At 41.0% G+C, this 20991-nt stretch overlaps 1 protein-coding gene across 2 annotated transcripts; it reads right to left on the reverse strand.

The window, feature by feature from the left end:
* Positions 1 to 3613: 3613 nt before the first annotated feature.
* PI4K2B (phosphatidylinositol 4-kinase type 2 beta) lies at positions 3614 to 20991 on the reverse strand. Of its 2 annotated transcripts, none has more exons than XM_084857000.1 (10): positions 20584 to 20991; positions 17782 to 17948; positions 11740 to 11940; positions 10298 to 10429; positions 9888 to 10041; positions 7932 to 7999; positions 7452 to 7551; positions 6598 to 6731; positions 6268 to 6327; positions 3614 to 5739 (listed from the first exon to the last, which is right to left on the reverse strand). In XM_084857000.1, the coding sequence occupies exons 1-10, from the start codon at positions 20864 to 20866 to the stop codon at positions 5566 to 5568; spliced, it is 1473 nt and encodes a 490-aa protein (XP_084713126.1). In that variant the 5' UTR covers positions 20867 to 20991; the 3' UTR covers positions 3614 to 5565. The 2 variants fall into 2 exon arrangements, with proteins under 2 accessions (XP_084713126.1, XP_084713127.1); XM_084857001.1 differs by lacking the exon at positions 20584 to 20991 and adding an exon at positions 19714 to 19808.

The raw sequence follows: 20991 nt of genomic DNA on the forward strand, positions 1-20991 counted from the left end.
CCCCTTCTGGAGTACATGCGTACTCAGTTGTCAGTCCCACTTGAGTTCAATGGGGCGTACTTTCAGGGAAGTGGGTATCGGATTTCAGCCTTAAAAGTCTATTGCAACACCATTTCTTTGCCAGGTGCTGCCCTGTTTATTGTTCCTTTCACAGATTGCACCAGAAAGAGAAAAGGTATTGCCTTGCATTTGCACAGGAATAAAGTTAACAAATATCCTTCCCCCTTTATGCTGAAAGGTAATCGCTGTTGGTTATAGGAAAAGAGGAAAATGTTAGTATTTGAAAAAGTATCTCCATATTTTTTCAGTATTTGGTAAATATTGAAAGTGAATGTTGAGGAGAAAAAAATGCTATAGTATTAGACCTCCGTATATCTAATAATCTCAGCAATTTTTCTAAGTGACCATTATCATCACCCCCATATTGTAGGAGTGAGGCTAGCATTGGTACACCAGGCAGAAGATAGCTTATTTAATCATAGACAAATATTGCATAATGCAGATTATGTTTGAAGAATTGGCCGGCTTCCTAACGTAGCACAACTACCCATTTAAAAAAAAGATGGCTTTTTCTTTTTAATTTTATAACTAAGCTGACCCTGTTGTTCCAGGATAAATGCAAAAAAGGAAGAATCGTGCAGTAAATTGTTCACATTTTTAGAATCCTTACCTAAAATTATCGTTTATTGCAATTTCAAAAAAAGTTACTTGCATTGTTTCACAATAAGGGAGGAATCCTATGGCCGCTAGACAGTGGCTAGATGGCCATAGGATACGCTGTTTTCCGAGAACTGACCTCGGAGCCCGTGCTCTGAGGTCGGCTCCCAGAAAACCGACCTCCCCCCACATCAGCGCTGCCTCTCAGCCAGCGCAGAGAAGCCCCATCCTCCGTGCTTGGAAGAGCAGTGCAGAGCAGCTGAAAAGGGGCGGGTCTGGGGGCGTTCTGGGGCGGGGAGAGTGGATCTGCCTGTACAACACATCTTGTCGTACCATCCTACCTCCTCTCCCGCTTGGCCACCCCTGCAGCTGGACAGCCGAAAATGGCTGTCTAGCAGAAAAAGCAGGGCGGGCGAGGTGCAAAGGGAATTATCCCCCCCCCCCCCCCGTGCTTCTCCTGCCTTGCTTTGGATACGTGGTCGCCTCCGAGTTTGGAGGCGGCTGCCTATCTAAATCGGATTGTGCCCTTTGTTAACTATTAGCATAATTATCATTCCTACTGAAGATAAACTTTTCTTTTTGTTCTTCAAATACATTTAATTCTTTTAAAACACTTGACCATTATTTCATTATGTTTGAACAGCTGACTGATAATGTATTTTTGGTCAGTTAAGTGCCAGACCCTAGCATGAGGGTGAGAAATAATGCCTTGTAGGATTGCAAGGTCTCCCAAGGCTCAGATCAAGGTGGAACTTGGGAGTTCAGTAACGTCTGAAGGGCTACAGGCCAGGGCCTGGCAGTGTCTAGTGAGGCAGGAGTGAGACAGGTAAACCATTCCTACTCCACCGATTTGTTTCCCTTTACCTGATCAAGAAAGAAAACAATGGCTATATGGAGACCCCACTCAGCAACCTATTTATAAATCTCAGTGGAATGTTTTGGGCTTCAAGAATCAATTTATGGATTGTGGTCCCTGAAACACCCCTCAAGCCAAATAACAAAGTGGTACCACAAAATATTTATTTATTGTTCAAATAGTATTAGGGAGCAATCTTATGTTGATTGATAGTTGCCTCCGAGCCTGGGGGCGACCGCCTATCCAGTGCAGGGCTGGAGGAGTGGTGAGGAGTGGATCCCCTCCTCGATCCCCCCGCCCAGCTTTCGCGGCTAGACAGACGATTTCGGCCATCTAGCCATGGGACCTTGGGGTGTGGGAAGCAGTGGCCAGATGACACATAGGATGCGTCGTACCGGCATTTCTGACCTCCCCACCCTGCGGAACGCCCCATTTTTGCCGCTCCGCACTGCTCTTCCGAGCACAGAGCCTTTCCGCGCTGCCTATGAGGCAGCAGAGGAGGGGGTGGGGGTCGGTTTCCAGGAACCGATGCTGGAGTGCGGGCTCCAAGGTCGGTTCCCAGAAACTGGCCTATCCTATGGCCATCTAGGTGTTGACTAGCAGCCATAGGATTGCGCATTTAGAGAATAACAAAACAAGCAAGACACATTACTATATGCAACACAATTAGGATTACAGGCATAATAGAAATAGCGGCTAGCATATTCTTAGTAAAATTAAACATCTATCCCTCTCAACCAAGAAAACAGATGTCATTGTGATCTTACCTGTCTCGAAGGCATTGTTGGCAGAGCTCAGGTAATGTTTGGTAGGCTTCTTGTTCTCCCAGGCCCTCTCTGCTCAACCAAGCCAAAAACTTACTTTTTATAACATTCTACCTAATAATATTAACTCTAGTTCCCTATCTTAGACATTCATTTATGCACAGCTTGACTAAACCAGCAGCTTTGGACCTCAGGAGGACCTCTGCCTAACGTAGCCAGGCTTACAGCTAACTTCAGAAGCACCTTGTGAAGGTCTATCCCCTCATGAGGTAATACAATGAATTCTTATCAGCAATACACAGTTACATTCATACTTTGTAACAGGGGTGGAGCCAACAGCAAAGTTTTCAAGCAAAGCTTAACCATCCACGTGGACTGTATAACACTTCCAGTACAAATTATGCTTTACACAACTTTAATCTTAACCTTTATAATAGGGATGAAGGCCAGGATCCTGAGAATAGCCATGAGAAGGAAAAACCTGACTGGCGCCTTCACCCTGAGTTTTTACTCCTGTCCTTGGAGATCTTGAGGCTGTGGCTAAAATTGTGAAACTTTGGGCCAAAACCCTAGTAGTTTGCCTAACATCACATGCAGCCCATGTAGAAGCTTGTTTATCTGCATGTAAACTCTACCACGTAAATAAGAGGGCTCCCCAGCTCCTAACGCACCAATTTAATTTGGACGGATCTTAGTCTGAGCCATGCTCATGCCCAGGACTTCAAATACATACACACACATTGCTACAAGTTACACTGTCTGTAGTATAAGCTTGAATATGCTGGTACAGGGATGCACAATGTGTGGTCCCTCCAGATGTTTTGGCCTACATCTTTCATCACCCCTAATCAGCATAGCAGATGGTGAGGGATGATGAGAAATGTAAGCCAAACACCTGGAGGGCCGCAAATTGCAGACCCCTTCATTGGTGTCACAGTATAAAACTACGCCATTGTTTCTTACCCTTTCTGGATTAGATACCTCTCCTATGATGATAGCTTAGGAAAATATCTATTTTTCTGTGCAGAAGATGCATGTCACTCCTTTGAATTCTGTCCATAAAGACTAGCAAGTGTTTTTCTCTTTGATGCATTATACAATAAATGTAACCAGTGTAGTGTAATAGAGTGTATTAAGACTTTGACCAGAGATGCCCAGGTTCAAATTCCCACTCAGCCATGAAGCTCACTGGGGTACCCTTAGGCCACTCATCTGGCAGCATAATTTACTTCATATGACAGTTGGGAGGATAAAACAGAGAAACCCCCATGCATGCCACTCTACACTTTGTGGAAGAAAATAAAGTACAATCAATAAGATATGTATGGCAAAAAGATAATTTAGACCATTATCTTTATTGGTTTAAGAGAGCAAAGTCTGGTAATCTTATATACATCCTTTAAAAATTTACAAGCTGGTAAAAACTGAAGCCCCCATAAGTTCATAAACATGACTGTCTTCTAATCCTACAGTACAGTAAGTTTTATATTTTAAGGCTTATACATTTTAGTATACCAAGTGAATTGTTCCAACATGCTACATTGTTTTACCAACACCCCATCCCAATTTTTTTAAAAAAAGGAACTTCAGGAATATTGCTCAGCAGCTTAAGATACAGCATTACTGGAAATACCAAACATACAACTTTCATATAAGCAATCTTTGCTACAGACATTACTTGAGATCCTCACATTCAAGCGTAACACTGAATTTAGAACAGGTATTACTAACTTATAGGAATCTATAAATTTCTCTGCAATTGATGTTTCACATGTGTTTTGAAGCCAACAACATAGCTTAGAGTTGCCGACATGTCTCATAATGACAAATGAATAGGGGTCCAGTTCTGATTCACAGTACATTTGGGTGGCTAGGGTACCAATATCGGGGGGGGGGGGGATTTCCATAAGTAATGGAAAGTATCCATTTTGATGTCAGTTGACAAATTTAATTGGCATTGGCAGTTTTTTTTAACACCCTGTATGTTATTGTGGTGGACGTGTAGCAGAAATATTGATCTAGTTAAAGAAAATATATTAATTTTCTCATACATCATCCTTACAAATGAACCACAAAGTATCAAGGCCAAAGCATACACCATACCAATGCAGACAACTCCTCAAGAATCAAGCTATATGAATTCTTGGTATTGTTACACTAATCCCAAACATGGTCCACAACAAACACACACACCTTTGGCATACTTTAAGTCTCAATAACTAGAAGGCCATTAAACATGCCTTAATCTTCCCTTCTCCATAAAGGTGTTTTTAAACATCAAAGAAATGGCCCATGACTGGCTCAATTGTTAGAGGGGTGGAGAGGACGGAGAGAAGGAAGAATGTAGAGAGGAGAGCAACACCTGGAACTGATTTAGAGTTGGTTCTCACACAGTCCTGCATATAGTCTACAGATGGGAGGGTGCGAGAGCACTCTCTCAATTTACATGTACCCCCAAGGAGTAACCCAGGACCCACACATACATACTCATTGGACCCACTCAAACATTCCATCTACCCCTTTGTCAGCAGGGATGGAGGCTACATACTGTATATATTGCACTTTAAGCGTGTGGTGGTGGTGAGAGGCAAAGGTTGAGGCTTGCTCCTATCCCTGCCCTCAAGTAAGAGTTTGATGCAGGGGACAACCTATAGAAATGTGTGCATTGACAACAAAATAAGGCATGAGAATTATGGCATAATTACATTTTCTCTGGAATTGTGGCATTAACTTAGTCCTTTTTCATGCCTGCATTTTCAAATGCAGATGCAATGATATTGGTCCCAGAGCCCAGTGGCAACCTGATCAAAAGACAAGTTTGTAATGTTTGAGTCCATAAATCAGTGAGAACCCATGTAACAATTTGACAATTGTTGATAAGGGGGAATTTCAAGCAGCTTTCTTACAGTAGAGGAATGAAAAGGCTGTGCTTCATTTCTAACAAACAAAATTAGACATGATTTCTGACATTTGTATACAACAGAACACTTCCTTCCTACAATTTAGTCAAAAGTAGTCTTTGGCATCTGTAAACTTTATTTTTTCCCTTTTAATATTAAATACAGAAAACATTAAAGTGTCTATAAAAATACAGTAAAGGACAAGCTCCTCATTTCCCTGATGTAAAATTCCACAATTTTAAACAAATTGTAAACTTATTACATTCAAAATACAAAACTTAAGTTTTGAGGTTCTGGCAGTCCAGCACTCTGTGTACAGCAGAATTTCATTATTCTGGACCCTTTACACAGTAGAAAGTCTTGCTAAGCTGAAGACATATAATTGCCTCTACCAGGAGGAAAAAAAAGGTTTCCGGCTATGAAAAGTCTGTGTAAATGCATTGCTCAGGTGAACAATTCGTCCTTGATTTCCACCATGACTTCTCTCCATAATCACACGGGGCATCTGAACAAGCTGAAGAGGACTTCTTTCATCCTTTAATGCCTGAGTAAGATTAAGTATCTGCAAAGATTAAAGCGTATAATATTAAGAAGTTAATACATTTAGAGAAGACTCCTAAGGTAAGTTTGCTCCAATTCAGAATGGGCAATATCAGAGCAGACTTCCCTACACAGATCCCCTTCCATATTACTCCACATAGCAACCATCTGTGTACAAGGAAACCAAAGCAACCCTGCATACAGCCACCTGAAGCAAAGTGGATGGTGATCCTTGCTAGATCAACTACAAGATGATTAGCATAGTCACCAATCTATTTCAGGGACCATGGGGAGGAGTCTCCAGGACATTTGGGAAAGTAAAGATATTGTTATTTGGCCCATCACTTTACAGTACCTACCAAATCTGAATAGACACAACACAGCTTACAGCACAGTCCTATACTCCCAGGGAAAGTTGTATAGGATTGCAGCTTTAGCTTTTTAGTGAAAGCTGCAAACCTTCACAAGCTGCTGACTAGTAGGTTGTCTACAGCTATAAAATGCAGAAACATATTTTTAAAAGTGCTGATACAATAGAAAGCATCCTTACCTGTCCTCTCATCACAGACATTTGATTTTCAAAAGTAGCCTTGTCAAAACCTTTGTCAGTCTTTATTGAAAGATAAAGAAGTAGATTTCAGAAAGTTTCATAATTCAAGTCAGATCTATCTAAAGGTAACGATAGATTTAAAATTATATACGACATATATAATCCATTAAAAATCATATGTTGTGAAGGGTCCAATTAGCCTTGCTTTTTATTTTGCAAATGATTTCACTTTAACAGATAAAGCCAATTCAGAAGGGTAACTATTCAAATGTCTTACCATACATTAGAAGCTACTTTAACTAGCTCTGCTCAATTTATTTTTGAAATTACCTTAAACAGTTCATAAAGATCTTCACAAAGATCCTGTACAAAGTTCATGTCAGAAATTCGAGGAAGAATCAGATCTATTGTCTCTTGAGAAAAAGGGACCTTTGCTTGTGGAAGCCAAGCCCAATGGAATGGATCTAAGGGACAGGAAGAAAAGGGGGAGGTGAAGGGGGACATTTTCCAAATTAATATACTCAACTTAAAACTTGCAGATGCATTGTTCAATTCAGCGATTTCAGGAAATACAACTTGATATATATGCAAATTAACGTAGCAGTTGCCACTTTCCATCATGTCAATTCACAGACTGAAAGACAGCACATTTTGTAATTGGAAGAAATATTCTTCATATTCATTTTTCAGTCACATTTCTGTCTATTTTGTATACCAATTTTAATTATTAAATAATTGTAAACACAAAGTACTATACATTCTATAAAAACAGCAATTAATAACTGCAGCGTCCTCTCTATACGCGTCTTCAAAAACCTTTGTAAACAATGAAGTTTTCATCCAATGATGAAAGCTCAAGAGAGTGGCTTGGCACAGGAATTTGACAGGAATTTCCAAACTGGTGGGTGCAATCACTGCAAATGCCGCACCATGCTCCCTTGCCAATTTTACAAGAGACAGGATGCAGAGTAGGGCACTTCCAGTAGATCTTAACACCCAGGGAAGTTCACATGAGAGACAACACTATCTATATGACATGTTGTGCCATCTATGAGGAAAATGTATAATTACTATGAAGTAAAACCACACAAAATGTTCTTTAGAAAGAGAAGCTCACACATATGGAAAGCCACTGATGTTAATTGCCCATTTAAATGAATGTAACATTACAAAAAAAAACTCACATGCTCGCCACTCATCAGGATGTTTGAAAGGAAAAGCTAAACCATTATCAATTGCTGCTATTTTAATAATAGGCTCTTTTTCATTAAGCCACTGGATATCCTGTAGGAAAAATAATTTAAACAGTCAGAATTTAGGTGCAAAAGGCATGCATTCACCTCTTCTACTTTATTATATGAATGTGTGCATTTGAAACATTGCATCAGAACAGCAACAAAAAGCAAACCTTAAAAAAATATTAAGTAGGCATAACTTAAATATCCCTATCTGTGTGTAGCTTTACTATTGCATCACAGGAACATCAAACTGGTTGTTCTTTTTAATGCATACCTATCCAAATATATCCCATTCCATATGGAAATAGGATGAGAAAGTAAGGAACCGCATGCCAAAGTCCAGAGGTGAGTGCCAGACCACACCAACTTATTTAATTTATTCTGAGACATTCACAGTATGTAAATACAAGCACGCTTTTGTCTTACCTTATCAGAAAGGTCAGTCCCATCGTTCTGCTTTTCATATCTGACTAACCAATTGTCATTGCCTCTGTCTTCAAAGAAATTGGAGGGAAGCACAATTAGTGAAATGCAGGTATCTACTAGAATGAGTACATCTTTGAAATGAAGGATTGGAAGTATCATTTTTAAGGAAGAAGTAGGCAAGTTACATAAATGGAAATTACATCAAAACAACAACCCTGGGTTTTTTCCCCACAAAGCAGTATTGGTCAGAACATGTACATCTCATGATACTTCCATATGTCGAGAGCTGCACTGTGGGTTACGTTTTGTCTGTCCACCCTGCAACCAGCTGATCTTCTTTGTGCTGAAGTAGACATTTGCAGAAATATCTGGGTTCCTTTTTCAAAATAGGTTAAGAATCACTTGATTCACATATTCCTCCTCTCATAAGGGAAGGAAGACTTCAGAGTCCTCTACTCATTAAGAATTTGAAAAGGGAGGAGATTTGCTTTCAGTTTGATTAGAACAGCTGGCAGGGACATGACAGTTTTGGAAGATTGGCTTTATCCTTTACTCTGAGGGAAGAAATAAATAATAAATATTATTTATGATAAAAGCAGCAGGATGAATTCTGAAGTGTATAGGGCTATACTTTCTGCTCAGATTCAGCTGAATGCTGCCAAACTGATAGGATCTGCTTCATATTGCAGATGGATAATGACCCAAAATATACAGCAAAAGCTACCCAAGAGTTTCTCAAGGCAAAGAAGTGGGATGTTCTTCAATGGCCAAGTCAGTCACCTGATCTCAACCCAACAGAGCATGCTTCTCACTTACTGAAGTCAAGACTGAAGGCAGAAAGACCCACAAACAAGCAGCAGCTGAAGGCAGCTGCAGTAAAGGCCTGGCAAAACATCTCAAGGTAGAAAACTCAGCATTTGGTCATGTCCATGGGTTCCAGACTTCAGGCAGTCATTGACTGCAAAGGATTTTCATCCAGGTATTGAAGGTGAACCTTAAGTTTGAAATGATGTTGGTTTGTTCCATTACTTATAAGCCACCAACGATGGGAGTGTGTGCATGCCACTGGCTGTCCTTCCTGAATGGTTAGTGCCCCACTTTTGTCAAACCCCTTGAATTACAGCTGGAAGTCCTGACTTCGCTCCCATCTGGGTGTGTTTCCTTTCAACTTCAATGTGGTGGTGTGCAGAGGCCAACTGCCAAAACAGTTATCCTTGTTCCAATATTTCTGGCCCTGACTATCTGCAATGGCGGGAAGTCGGGAGTCTTCAGCCAACAACATAGGTCTACCTCTCCACAGGAATAACATTGAAAATAATATTCTGTTGCTCTAGTTATATACTTGTAATGACTCCATAGATAGACAACAACACATGGTGAAGGAACAGATAAAGCCATGCTCTCCTATTATGTAAGCCAGTTGTGGCATTTCACTCTTCACGTCCTTGAGGGAATCACCAGCTGAGCCACTAACAGGACCCTGATCAGGAAACACTTCCACACAACCACATTGTCAATGATGTAGTTGTCTCCATTTGGATCAATCAGCACTCCCTCATTTTTTCCTATTTGAAAACCCATAATGTTGACATTGTAGCGTTCTCTATTTGTTTATACATTGGGAGCTGCCTTACTTAAGTCTCAGGACCCAAGACAGATACTTGTATCAGTCTAATCTAATACTATCAAACACTGACCAGCAGCCTTCAAAAGTACCAGTATGGCAGGGCCCTCCTAAATGCAAAGTTGCTTGATTTCCTCATTACTCCCAAGAATGGACATTCACAGTAACTGCTATTTTTTCTCTAGCATTGTATGCATTCATACATATTGTCAAAGCCCTCCAAGAATATTTAGAATGGATTTCTCAAGCCCACATTTTTTTTCTTTCTAAGTTTGACAAGAATATTATTGTCATAGTATGATCTAACACAAGTAATAGAAACGATTAAATACCAGTGTTTCTGATGACATAATCAAGGACAACCAGTTTTTCAAACTGTGACTGAAATTGTTTCCTTGTATTCTCAGGCAAAGGGTCTGTCTCAAATTTCCTGAGCCAATAGTCAGCCTCTTTGTAGCCTTCAACAAACAGCTGAAAGGAGCCAACCTGCAATTTAAAATAAATCCTGCATTTAGGCAAGAAACAGAATTGACTTTAAAAGCACCTAATATTTCAAATAGCTGTGTGTGTATTTCTGGATCCTGGCCAAAAGGAACTGAATGGATTACTATTCTCTACAGTTTTGTTTTGAACTGAAGTAGACAAACTATTCTATCTCCAGGGCTACTCTGTACCCAAAAACCATAATGATCCTCAGAGATACTATCAGAATAAAATGGTTTAAATATTTTCAAAGGCTTACCTTAGGAGGTAGTCCTATTCGGTGAAATTTTTTGCCAACCTTAGGCACTTTTTCTAAAGCATATTTTTTTCCTCTTGATTTTGCACGATCTATTGCACTGTAGTTGAAGGTCTCACTAACAATCCAGACAACCTTAAAACACACAGTGTAAAACAGGGTTTCGAGTTGAACTTGGAGATTGTACTTATTAGAGCTACATCTTTATAGAAAGATTTTCCTATCCCTTAACAGTGACAGAACATAAAGCCACAACTCAGGGATAGACTATTCCCTGCAGCATCCGGAAATGGTCAGTAACAGTCTACTGAGGCTAAACAAACCGCTCTCATCACTTAAAACTAAATGGGCCTAAGTTTGTGTCCCAATGCAAAAGGCCCTGACTGATCCGGGATTAGTGGTTTCCTTGTACTAAATGGGGTCACACTTTTTCTTGAAGGATCAGATGTGTAGCCTGGAGTTCCTACTGGACCTGGCATTGCTCTTCAAACCTCATGTAGCAGCTGTGGCCAACAGTGCTTTTCACCAGCTTAGGCCATTTCAAGAAAAGGATGACCTGGCCAACGGGAAATATATTCTTAGCAATGTCCAGGTGGGGCTGCTTTTGAAGAATGTCCAGATACTTTATTTACTTCAAATTGGGGCTGCACATTTAAGGAGTGACCTGAAGGAAGCATATTTAATGCCATGTTAAACCTGATACATTGGCTCCCACCTTGTTTCCAGGCACAATTCAATGTGTTGTTTCTAACCTTTGGAGTCCTAAATGATAGAGGCCCAGTTACCTAAGCTAACTCTTTCTCTTTTACCCTGACATCTCTAGAAGATACCCTACACCAAATCCACATTTTGACAGACGTCAGATCAGCAGGTATAAGGATATTTCAATGGCAGCATCCCCTTTCTGAAATTCCCTCCCTACGGAAACTCAGCAAGCCAGTTCTGTCTTCACATTCTGAAAATTAGTTAAAGCATTTTATTTTATCCTTTGTTCAGGGGGTAAGAGACTGTTGAGAAGAGTTATTTTTCTCCTGTAGTTTTAATTGGGTTGCAGTTATTGATTTAATTGTGTAGCTCTTTTATTGATGTTTATGAATGTGTAATTGTTTTGTTACTATTGCAACTTTGCCACCCTGAGGACGCACTAGGCTGTATGGCGGGATAGAATAATAATGTATACAAATACTGATGGTTGAAATATTTACCCCAGCCCAATCTGTGAAAAAGTACAAGTCACCTAGGGGGTAGTGTCAGAAGGATCCAACTGAAAAAGCTAACTCACAAGAAAGCTCTCACAGAAGTGTTATGAAGCACAATAAACCCAATATACTAGAAATAGGAGGCTGTGGTTTATATCCTGGTTTGTAAGTTATATAACAAGAGCTTAACACAGATTGTAAAATCTTATTTTTGCAGGGCCAATTCCTGCTACAAAGCACTCTTACCTTTGTTTTGGGTACTACTCCTAATCCCAATTTACTGTCCACAAGAGAGGCACCAGTTTCAGAGAGGTATCCCTGATTAGGAACAAGACAGCCTCTACCAAAACAACAGGGGCAACAGATTTTGTGAAAATATTTGGTCCATTTTGGGTTTAGGTGACCATAAGGCTCTTCAGATTTTGGTTTAAACACTCCAACAGTTTTCTAGAGGAGAAGAGACATGAAAGAATGAGCAAGCTGTTAATATTCATTTATTAAAATGTCCTCATTCTGGAAGAAGTCAGAAAAGTGTCTGTCCATTTGATGTTTTGTTGTCTACGGGATACTTCTGCTCCTGAACCATTAACACAAATACTCATTAAAAACGTAGAAGGATGTTGTTGTTGTGCAGCCTGAGCTGGAGATTTCAGCCACCATGTAAAGCCTACTAGAGCTATACCTATTACAACCTCACTCACGTTGCATGATGCAACTGTGTTATTGCGCATTGTGTGATGTGACTAACTGCCACACATGTTAAATGAAGCAGCAACCAGAATATTTTACTGACTTTTGTTGTAGCTCCTAGCCGTTCCCACAAAAGCCACCTTGCAATCACTTCCCTTTCTCCCTTTGTGGCTCACCAAGTATAGAAGAGGTATAAAATACTTTTAATATATAGGCAGTAAGGTAGGAAACAGCATGAACGTTTTCCTTTGGTACAATGTAAATAAGGGTGCAATCCTATGGGGATAGGCAGCTGCCTCCGAACTCTGAGGTGACCGCCTATCCAATGCAGGGCAGGAGAAGCATGGAGGGGATAATCCCCTCTGCGCTTCAGCCGCCCTGAATTTGCGGCTAGACAGCCGATTTCGGCTGTCTAGTCGTGGGAAGGCAGAGTGGGGGAAGTGGCTGCTGGATGACACATAGGATGTGTTGTAACAGCATTTCCGCCTTCCCCACCCTGGAACGCCCCATTTTCGCTGCTCCGTGCTCGTCTTCCGAGCACAGAGCCGTTCTGAGCTGCCTGCGAGGCAGTGCGGGGTGGGGAGGTTGGTTCCTGAAAACCGACATACCCTATGGCTGCCTAGCCGCTGACTAGCAGCCATAGGATTGCTCCCTCCATTATGCAAATTCAAAATTCACAACAAGCCAATGCATCAACATAAAAGTGGTTCACGAATTTGCAAGTTAACCCCTACAAACAAGTACACACATTGTAAAAACACTTCCTCAAAAGAGTGAGCACAGTAGAACATGTTTGGCTGTATTTTCTATTATCATTATTTTTTGCTCACACGTTAACTTGCTTTATCTCCTGCGTGCCTCAGCTCACATGGATATGAAGAATTACTTTCACAGTTTCAATTCACTTGATCGGAAAGCTGTTCCATAAGCTAGAGAGGAAGCCCAAATATGAGTTGTCTTAAACAGTGTGATACGGTTCTACTCCTGAAGTTAAGAAGGTCTCCCCTATAAACTAGATGGAAAACCTCTTGGCAGCTATGTGAGAGCTGCTCTAAGCTTCTTAGAGTAAAAAGAGTGTGTGTGTGTGTGTGTGTGTGTGTGAGGGAGGGAGGGACAGAACAATACTTTCCTCCTTTATTTTGAAACAACATGGTACAGGGTAAACATTACGCTGAGATTGCTACTATAGCCGTGTACTGTGTGCCTGCTGTACTGACATTTTTTTCCCATCTGCAGTGTAGTAGACAGAGAAATGCAACTGCTGAGTTCTTTAACAAGGATGAGCCAAAAGCTCATGTCACAAGAAGTCAGTCTCTAAGGTTCCATATTGCTCTCCTAGGATTTGACAATCCATTAGTTTCTATATATAAGCTAAGAGCTCTTATTCTATTTGCTAAATCTGATTGTAAACAAGAAACATTAACAGCATAACACAAATGAACAGCTGAGTCTGTACTTAGGTTTCTTTTTTTTGCTATCAGTGGTATGTATTATGCTGCACTCCATGGGACAAAACCCACCCTCCATACTGTTAACAGAGTTATATTAGAAACTAGATTCTGCCTCTGGGAAATGAGCTTCTGACTCCAAACATACAGCATTAGTTATTGCCTCTTTTACAACTTGATCCTATAGCTCCAGACCCCCCAGCAAAAATGGCTGCTACTACATATAGCTGTGCATGCTAGCTATTATATTTTCTGACTTGCCTATCCTGTCCACCACCCTGTGTGGTTCCTTCTCCACCAGTATAACTTTTAAAGAAAGATTTCCAATACTAAATCAACTGGGATATGATTTAGCAAGTCTGACATATATAGTAAATAAATCTGAAAGACTATACCATGTTAATTTGTATGGGATTATAAACCTCAGGCATTTTTCTAAACAGCCAAAAGTAGATGAACTGAAGAGCTTGATTAGGAATAGAAAAGCACTTTAAAGGTGCAAACCTATGCATGTTTAAACAGAAAAAAAAATCCAACAATTCCCACAATTCCCCAGCCAGCCATGCTGGGTGGGGAATGCTGGGAATTGTGGATTTTTTTTTCTGTTTAAACATGCATAGGATTGCACCCTAAGGTTGCAGTCCTATGTCTACTTACCTGAGAATAAGTCCCATTGAACCCAATGTGGCTTACGTCTGAGTAAACATATATAGGATTGTACTATTCATGGGGTTTAAATGTTATATTCAATGAAATCCAGACCTTTACTTGGAAATTATTTTAAGACATAGTCGAAGGTATCTGTTTTATTTTAATAACACATATGGTGCTTTTCTCCGTCAAGTTGGACCCAAAACACCTCACAAAAATAAAATCAGGTAAAACAAACCACAGTACTAATTACAAATAATAAATACAAATACATCACAAAATACAAAAGCAGTGAAGAATAATCCTTCCTCCACCTCCAACAGAAAACTCCACATAGGATAAAGGTTAGCAATACAGTCAGAAGCCAAAACTCAAAAATGTCTAGGAAATAGTAGCCAAAAGCCGTTTGGATGAGTCTAGTCTTGTTGAGGCCTGACACTCCTCTTTCAGGAGGGCAGAAATATATTTCACACTCATACTTCCTAAAGATAGTCACAAGAGAAAACTTAATTACAACTTTGAAACTGCCTAATTTGACTTGTATTGTATCCATTATGTTACTATTTTATGAAACAATGCAGTTTTAGAAATAGAGAGTGAAATATAATAGTGGAACATTCCCCACTCTATGCAGATCTGTACCAATGTGCCTCTGTGTGGCTGTTCAATTTATTTTTTATTTCTCCCTTGTTTTCTCTTTCCCCCCTTTTTGCACACAAAACAAAGAGAAGCAGACAGGAGCCATGAGACACAAAAGTGGCAACAAAGGACAAATCAAAACTATTTACTTAAGCAGGCAACCCCAGTTTACCATTTCAGGTAGCAAGCTGGAACACTTTCTTGTAGGTAAGTTTATAGGGAGGCATAAGTGTACCTGATGTACCTGTTTAAGTACATTCAAGTTAGACATTGGCATGCCTATCCCAAGGAAAATTGACTTGCAAATAGGCATGCTACCTTGCTGTTTTAAATGGAAAGCTAGAATGCCATCTACTTGCAAGGTAGTCTGACATTTCAAACAGCAAACTAACAAGCCGATTCACTAGTAACTTAGCGGGTACGTGCTCCAGCTTGCTTTAATGGAGCCCTAATCAGGGACACTAGACAGATGAGGTACAGACTACACTCTGAAATTCCTCATGTGTTCTGGTATACACAGCTGGTATAGTGTAGACCTCTCTTTTAGATATTATCTATGAAAACAATAGCGTTGAGAAACAGACAAAGGGTTACTTATTCTCACAGGAACTACAGAGAAAGTCACAGAACTGGCTTGAAATAGTATGCTCTTGTACAACACATTAATTTTAAAGCCTGCTTGCTTCAAGTCTTAAATTCTTCAAGCCAACATACACAGAAGTTGAAAAGACCTTAAGCTGACAAGAAATACCTTATACCACTGGATTACTATGCAATATTCCTCATAACTACCATCAAAAAGACTTCCAGAAACATTGCTTAACATTATTTCAGCCTTTCTTCATCCACATTTCTCATGGATGTGAGGATTCCCATGTGGGATCAGATATTTCTGAAGTCTAGTTAACCTCAACCTGGTTCCCCTTCTCTACCAAACACTTCATTTAATTAAATACAAGAATGTTATTTGTTACAGCATCACCCTTCTTCATAAGCCAACTGAATGATGGCAATCTCCAGCAGCACATACATACGTAGTTTTAAAACAATTTTCTGCCTTCAGGAAAATTATACAAAAAGCAGAAGATAAAGGATGTTTTCAATCCACCTGAACAAGAAAACACAATGATTGTGCATGCCTACCACTATGTAACTATTAAGATAAATTTATCCATTTACATTTTAAATGTAAGGGCAATTTAGACCCAGGAGGAAGCTCCTGTGACAGCTCAAGATTTTATGGGCCTACAGTTCATGTGGGAGATACGTAGCCATCTATGATTCACTGATCAGTGGGGTTTCTGGAGAGGACGCAGTGGGAGATGCCCATACTCTGTCTCCCAGCAAAATCACTACACAAATCTGAATGTAGGTAAAGGGTGTTTTTCTTTGGCCACTCCCCCTCAGCAACTATTTGCATGTGTTGGGTTAGAATTCATTTAGCATCAAGCAATGAAAATCTTCTAAACTATCTATACCATAAAGGCTAAAGGCACAGTACTGTACCTTACCAGCCTTGGGTTCCCAGATGATGCTGGACTACAACTCCCATCATCAGTGACCACTTATTGGGAGTGATGGGAGTTGTAGTCCAACACAATCTGGGGACCCACCATTGGGAAAGGCTGATCTCTTAATAACATCAACTACCATACTAGAAGGGCGTTCCCATTATTGCTATTGGTAGATTCCTTTGGCCAGTATCATGTTAGTTCAAATAAACTTTAGTTAATGGTCATTTGTAATCTTGTCCCATGCAGGATGAGAACAGCACTATGTGTTCTCCCTCCAAACCCTTAAAACTTGAAATTCACATGTAAGTGCAAGCTAGTCAATATGCAGAAAGGATTGGCAATGTACATGCAGCTATAGAAATCTAAGAAACCAGGTAGTAACACTGTGGAAGGAAGTGAGCCATGGTCCCTTTCTACCTAATTCAGTCTATCCAGTTTTAGTGTGGCACAGAAGCCTTGCAGATCTGACAATGGTGCCCACTCCCAACTTCGGCTCCATAAACCTGGTACAACATCTCCTGGTACATCTCCACCATTCACCCTAAGCGTGTATTTGTAAGAACATCAGCTGTTAACTTCAGGCTGTTATGCTGCATTGCATAAACCAGTTCAACTGGAACTCCTGGATTTAAACTGCTTTGATCCAACAGAAATCCTGAAACTAACTTTCATCAATGTATTTTAATATGGCTGACTCGTTACGTGATGCCCTTTCAAAAATATCCTAAAAACAAGTAATCATCCCTTTATACGCACAACACAGGGTAATTTCATACAACAGATAGCCAATATTGAGCAATTAAAGTAATGAAAGGTTATATCCATTTAATCTTAATAAGATTGAGTTCTTACTTAATGAGGGGGCAAAAGGAGGGATATACTTGCCTTAATTAAATCATGTATAATTATTTGCTAGAAATTATTATACTAGGAAAACTTGACAGGTAAATACCAAATAAAGTATGTTTTCAGCAGCATTTCAAAGTAAATGAACAGAAGGTTTCAGCTTCTGGTCAAATGGAAACTAACCCTCATATTTTATGTGTTACGAACACAGCCTTCTGAAATACTCATCCCAACTCTAATTACATAAATCAGTGCTTCATATGTTATAGAAGTCAGCTCCACAGTCTGCCAAGAGTCTTCCGGTCCCTTACCATTAATGTAACATTATTATGGAAGAAACTGAGATTTTTTTCAAGGTTGTTCATTACCACTGCAGAAACCGCAATGTTAAATTAAACAAGCCTCAACATGATAATGTGTACTTCAGTTTGACCATGGTAAACCTTCAGCAAGCTTATTCCACTATTTTTAACAATATATATGGGCAACAATGCACTCACCCTCTTAGAATCTTTGACAAAGTAGCTCCCACTGGATCCCTGGGAGATTCTTTCGGGAAAGACTCCACATTCTATGGCTTGTTCTGCTCGCTGCATGATTTCAGCAAATTCAGGATCATCCAAAAAGAAATTCATCTCTGCAGTACTTCCAACATTTCCTGTGTGTGCTAGACAATCCACTTTAAATTAGGATTGTAAACTGAAGAGTTTTAGCTAATTAATCACTCAAAAACTCTTAAATTATAAGTACTTAAATTATTATTTATCACTTACATAAAGGACATTGGAAGAGGCAGGGAAGGGAAAAGCAAGCAAATTCAATTGCTTGAAAGTTTACTATAGCTGCTATTAAAGTTTGAGATAGTTTAGAATTTAAAAAGAAAAGCTGGCACTCACTGCTAGAAGGAATGACTTATCTTTAATATTTTATTTTTCATTCCCTATTATGGTAACACACCACAACCAAAATAGCCTAAATATATGAACATGTGCGTCCCTAATGTCCTACTGATTAACATTTCCCCATACCTATTACAATTGCCCTGCAATTACTAAAATCCCTCATTTTTTGACAACTTTGCTGTCCCCTCCCTTTTGTTGCATGTAACACTTACAAATAGCCTCTTGTACACACTGATCCTATTCATTTACTCAGAAATATGTCCACTGAGTTCAAAGGGGGCTTATGTGACTTTGTGTATATAAGTTTGCAACCTTAATAGCATTCTAATTTTGTCTTCCTTGCCAAAAACAGAATGCTGTACTAGATAAACATTTGGTTTGACCAAGGAAGGCAAATCCTTATGAAGTGATAGAAATACTGGGAAGCTGTGAACTGCCATGAGCCCACTGGAGGAAGGGCCAGATGCACTAGGTGGAAACTAAATTAAAATAAAGCTGGGTCAAGCAAGTGGATTCTACCTGGGATGAGAAAAGATTAGAAAAGTTTATGGAGTCTGCTAGAAAAGTTCATGTTGTTAACAAATATCTGTTATGACTGCTGATTGAAATCTCAACATACAGAAATAATACACCCATGTTCACCAGACATTGGAGATAAACAACAGAAGATTGCAACTGCCTTCACGCACTGCTTGTGAGAGGGCAGAGGCATTTGACTGGCCACCGATTAGGGAGTAGGCAACCTGGTTGAAAACTACAACTCCCATAATCCCTGGCCACTGGCCATGCTGGCTGGGGCTTTATGGGAGTTGTAGTCCAGGACATTTGAGCCAGCAAGGCAGTTGTCCTGTAGTGTGGTGGTAAGAATCTGACCATAGTGGCCACAGTCATGCTACTAATTCTCTCAGCCTCAGCCCTCTGATTCATCCTCTCAGTATTCAGCCCTCTGAATACTGACCTATTTCATAGAGCTCTTACAAGAATTACTGAGGCTTGACCTACAGACACAGAAGAATGATATGGTAGAATGGACTATGTTAATTTAGGATTCAGATGGAGCACTACATTTTCGATTTACTCATTATGAGATTTATATCCCAGCTTTCCTCCAAGGAGCTTAAGGCGGTGTACATGGTTCCACCTCTCAGCTTCAATTTATCCTCAAAACAACCCTGTGAAGTAGGTTAGACTGAGTGACTAGCCCAAGATCATCCAGTAAGCTTCCTGCCTAAGTGGGGATTTCAACCTGAGTCTCCCCAGTCCTAGCATGACACTCCAATCACAACACTAAAAAGATCTCCTGCATAAAAGGTTCCCTAAATAGAAGTACATCAGAGAAAAAGGGCCCAGCCCAACCCACTCTCCTGGTTTTCTACTTGCAGTGAATTTTTACACAGAAGAGCATTTAGTCAAACCGATGATTCTTCTACTTTTAGTCAGGAGTGGCTCACAACTCCACCATGTTCTACTGCATGTGAAGATCGGGCCTGACATTACATATACTTCCAGAGGGTTTTATTGTGTACTCACACTGCCACAATCACAGAATTTTAATAGGGTACATAATGTCTTCTTCAATGTACAGCGCGCCAGTGTTTTCCTCCTGCTTCTTCCATCTTTTTCTTACCACAGAAAATCCATAAAGGGAGAAAAGACAGAATAGCTGCACAATGCCAACTGGTAGTGCTAGGAGCCCTCTGTCTCGAAGCACCCCATGCTAATTAATCACTTGGAACACTCAGAAATGCTATATATGCTAAGGATTATTTTACTGATTTATTGTAAGCCACTCCTGGAGCCAGGGGTGGGGATGGGGGTTGAGGAGCAGCATAAAAATATGGTAAATAATTAAAAAAACCGAACTATTATGAGGTGGTGAGATTAAATAGGATACCCCCACCCATTATGCTTCCTTGAATTCTTCGGAGGAGTGTGCAAGCCAGTCAAAATTGATTAGTGCAAACAACAACAAAAAAAGAACAGAAGAGCCTGAAAGAGAAGCAACATCCAGCTCCCCTCACAGAGGCAGTTTACATAGGCAGCAGAGCCAGGCGGTGGAATCCCAGGCGAGTGCAGCGGGCTGTACTACTTCAGACTGCAGGTGTGGGGGGCGGGTTGGGGGAAGATCATGCTCGTGAATGGAAAGGAAAAAATCCCTCTAAGGAGAAACCTAATGCACCAGGGAGAAAAAGCCGAGCCAGCTCTCTCCCTACCGTACTAGTTTTCTATTTGGAGGGAGAAGCTTATGAACAGGGGAGCACTGGAAGATGCGCTCAGCTGCCCCGCGGTCTGAAGTGGTACAGTCAGCGCACTCTGCCACTGCCGGGTCTCGTTGTCACCTCAGGTGTAAACTTCCCTCACCGAAGCGAACTGAGCGCGAGCAACGGCGCGGTCTCTAACCTGCGGCGCCGCGGCCCTCCCGCTTCCTGCGGCTCCAGCCCGAGGCCGACGCGCCCAGGAGCGGCTCCGACTCCTCCTCCTCGTCCTCCTCGCCTTCGTCATTGTCCGACTCCGGTCCCGCGGCCGCCACTGAGCCCCGGCCGAGACTGACCCTGACCGCGCCGCCCGGAGTCGCCTTCGCGGCCCTCCCAGCCACCGCCACGGGCGGCGGCTCCGTCTCCAGCTGTAGCAGCTCCTCGTCGGCCTCCTCCTCGAGGCCAAGAACGGGCCCGGACCCCGCCATGGGAGTAACGGGGCTCGGGGGTGTCGGGATGCGGCAAGCTTTGCGCGCGCGCGCCGCCCTCCGCGCGCGCCCAGCTGAGGGAGAGGGCGGGAGTCAGCCACCGGCCAACGTTACATTTCGAGCGC

The sequence above is a fragment of the Heloderma suspectum genome, chromosome 5 (assembly GCF_057233095.1).
Source record: "Heloderma suspectum isolate Gila_16-S chromosome 5, 16-S_ref, whole genome shotgun sequence".
Taxonomy (NCBI): domain Eukaryota; kingdom Metazoa; phylum Chordata; class Lepidosauria; order Squamata; family Helodermatidae; genus Heloderma; species Heloderma suspectum.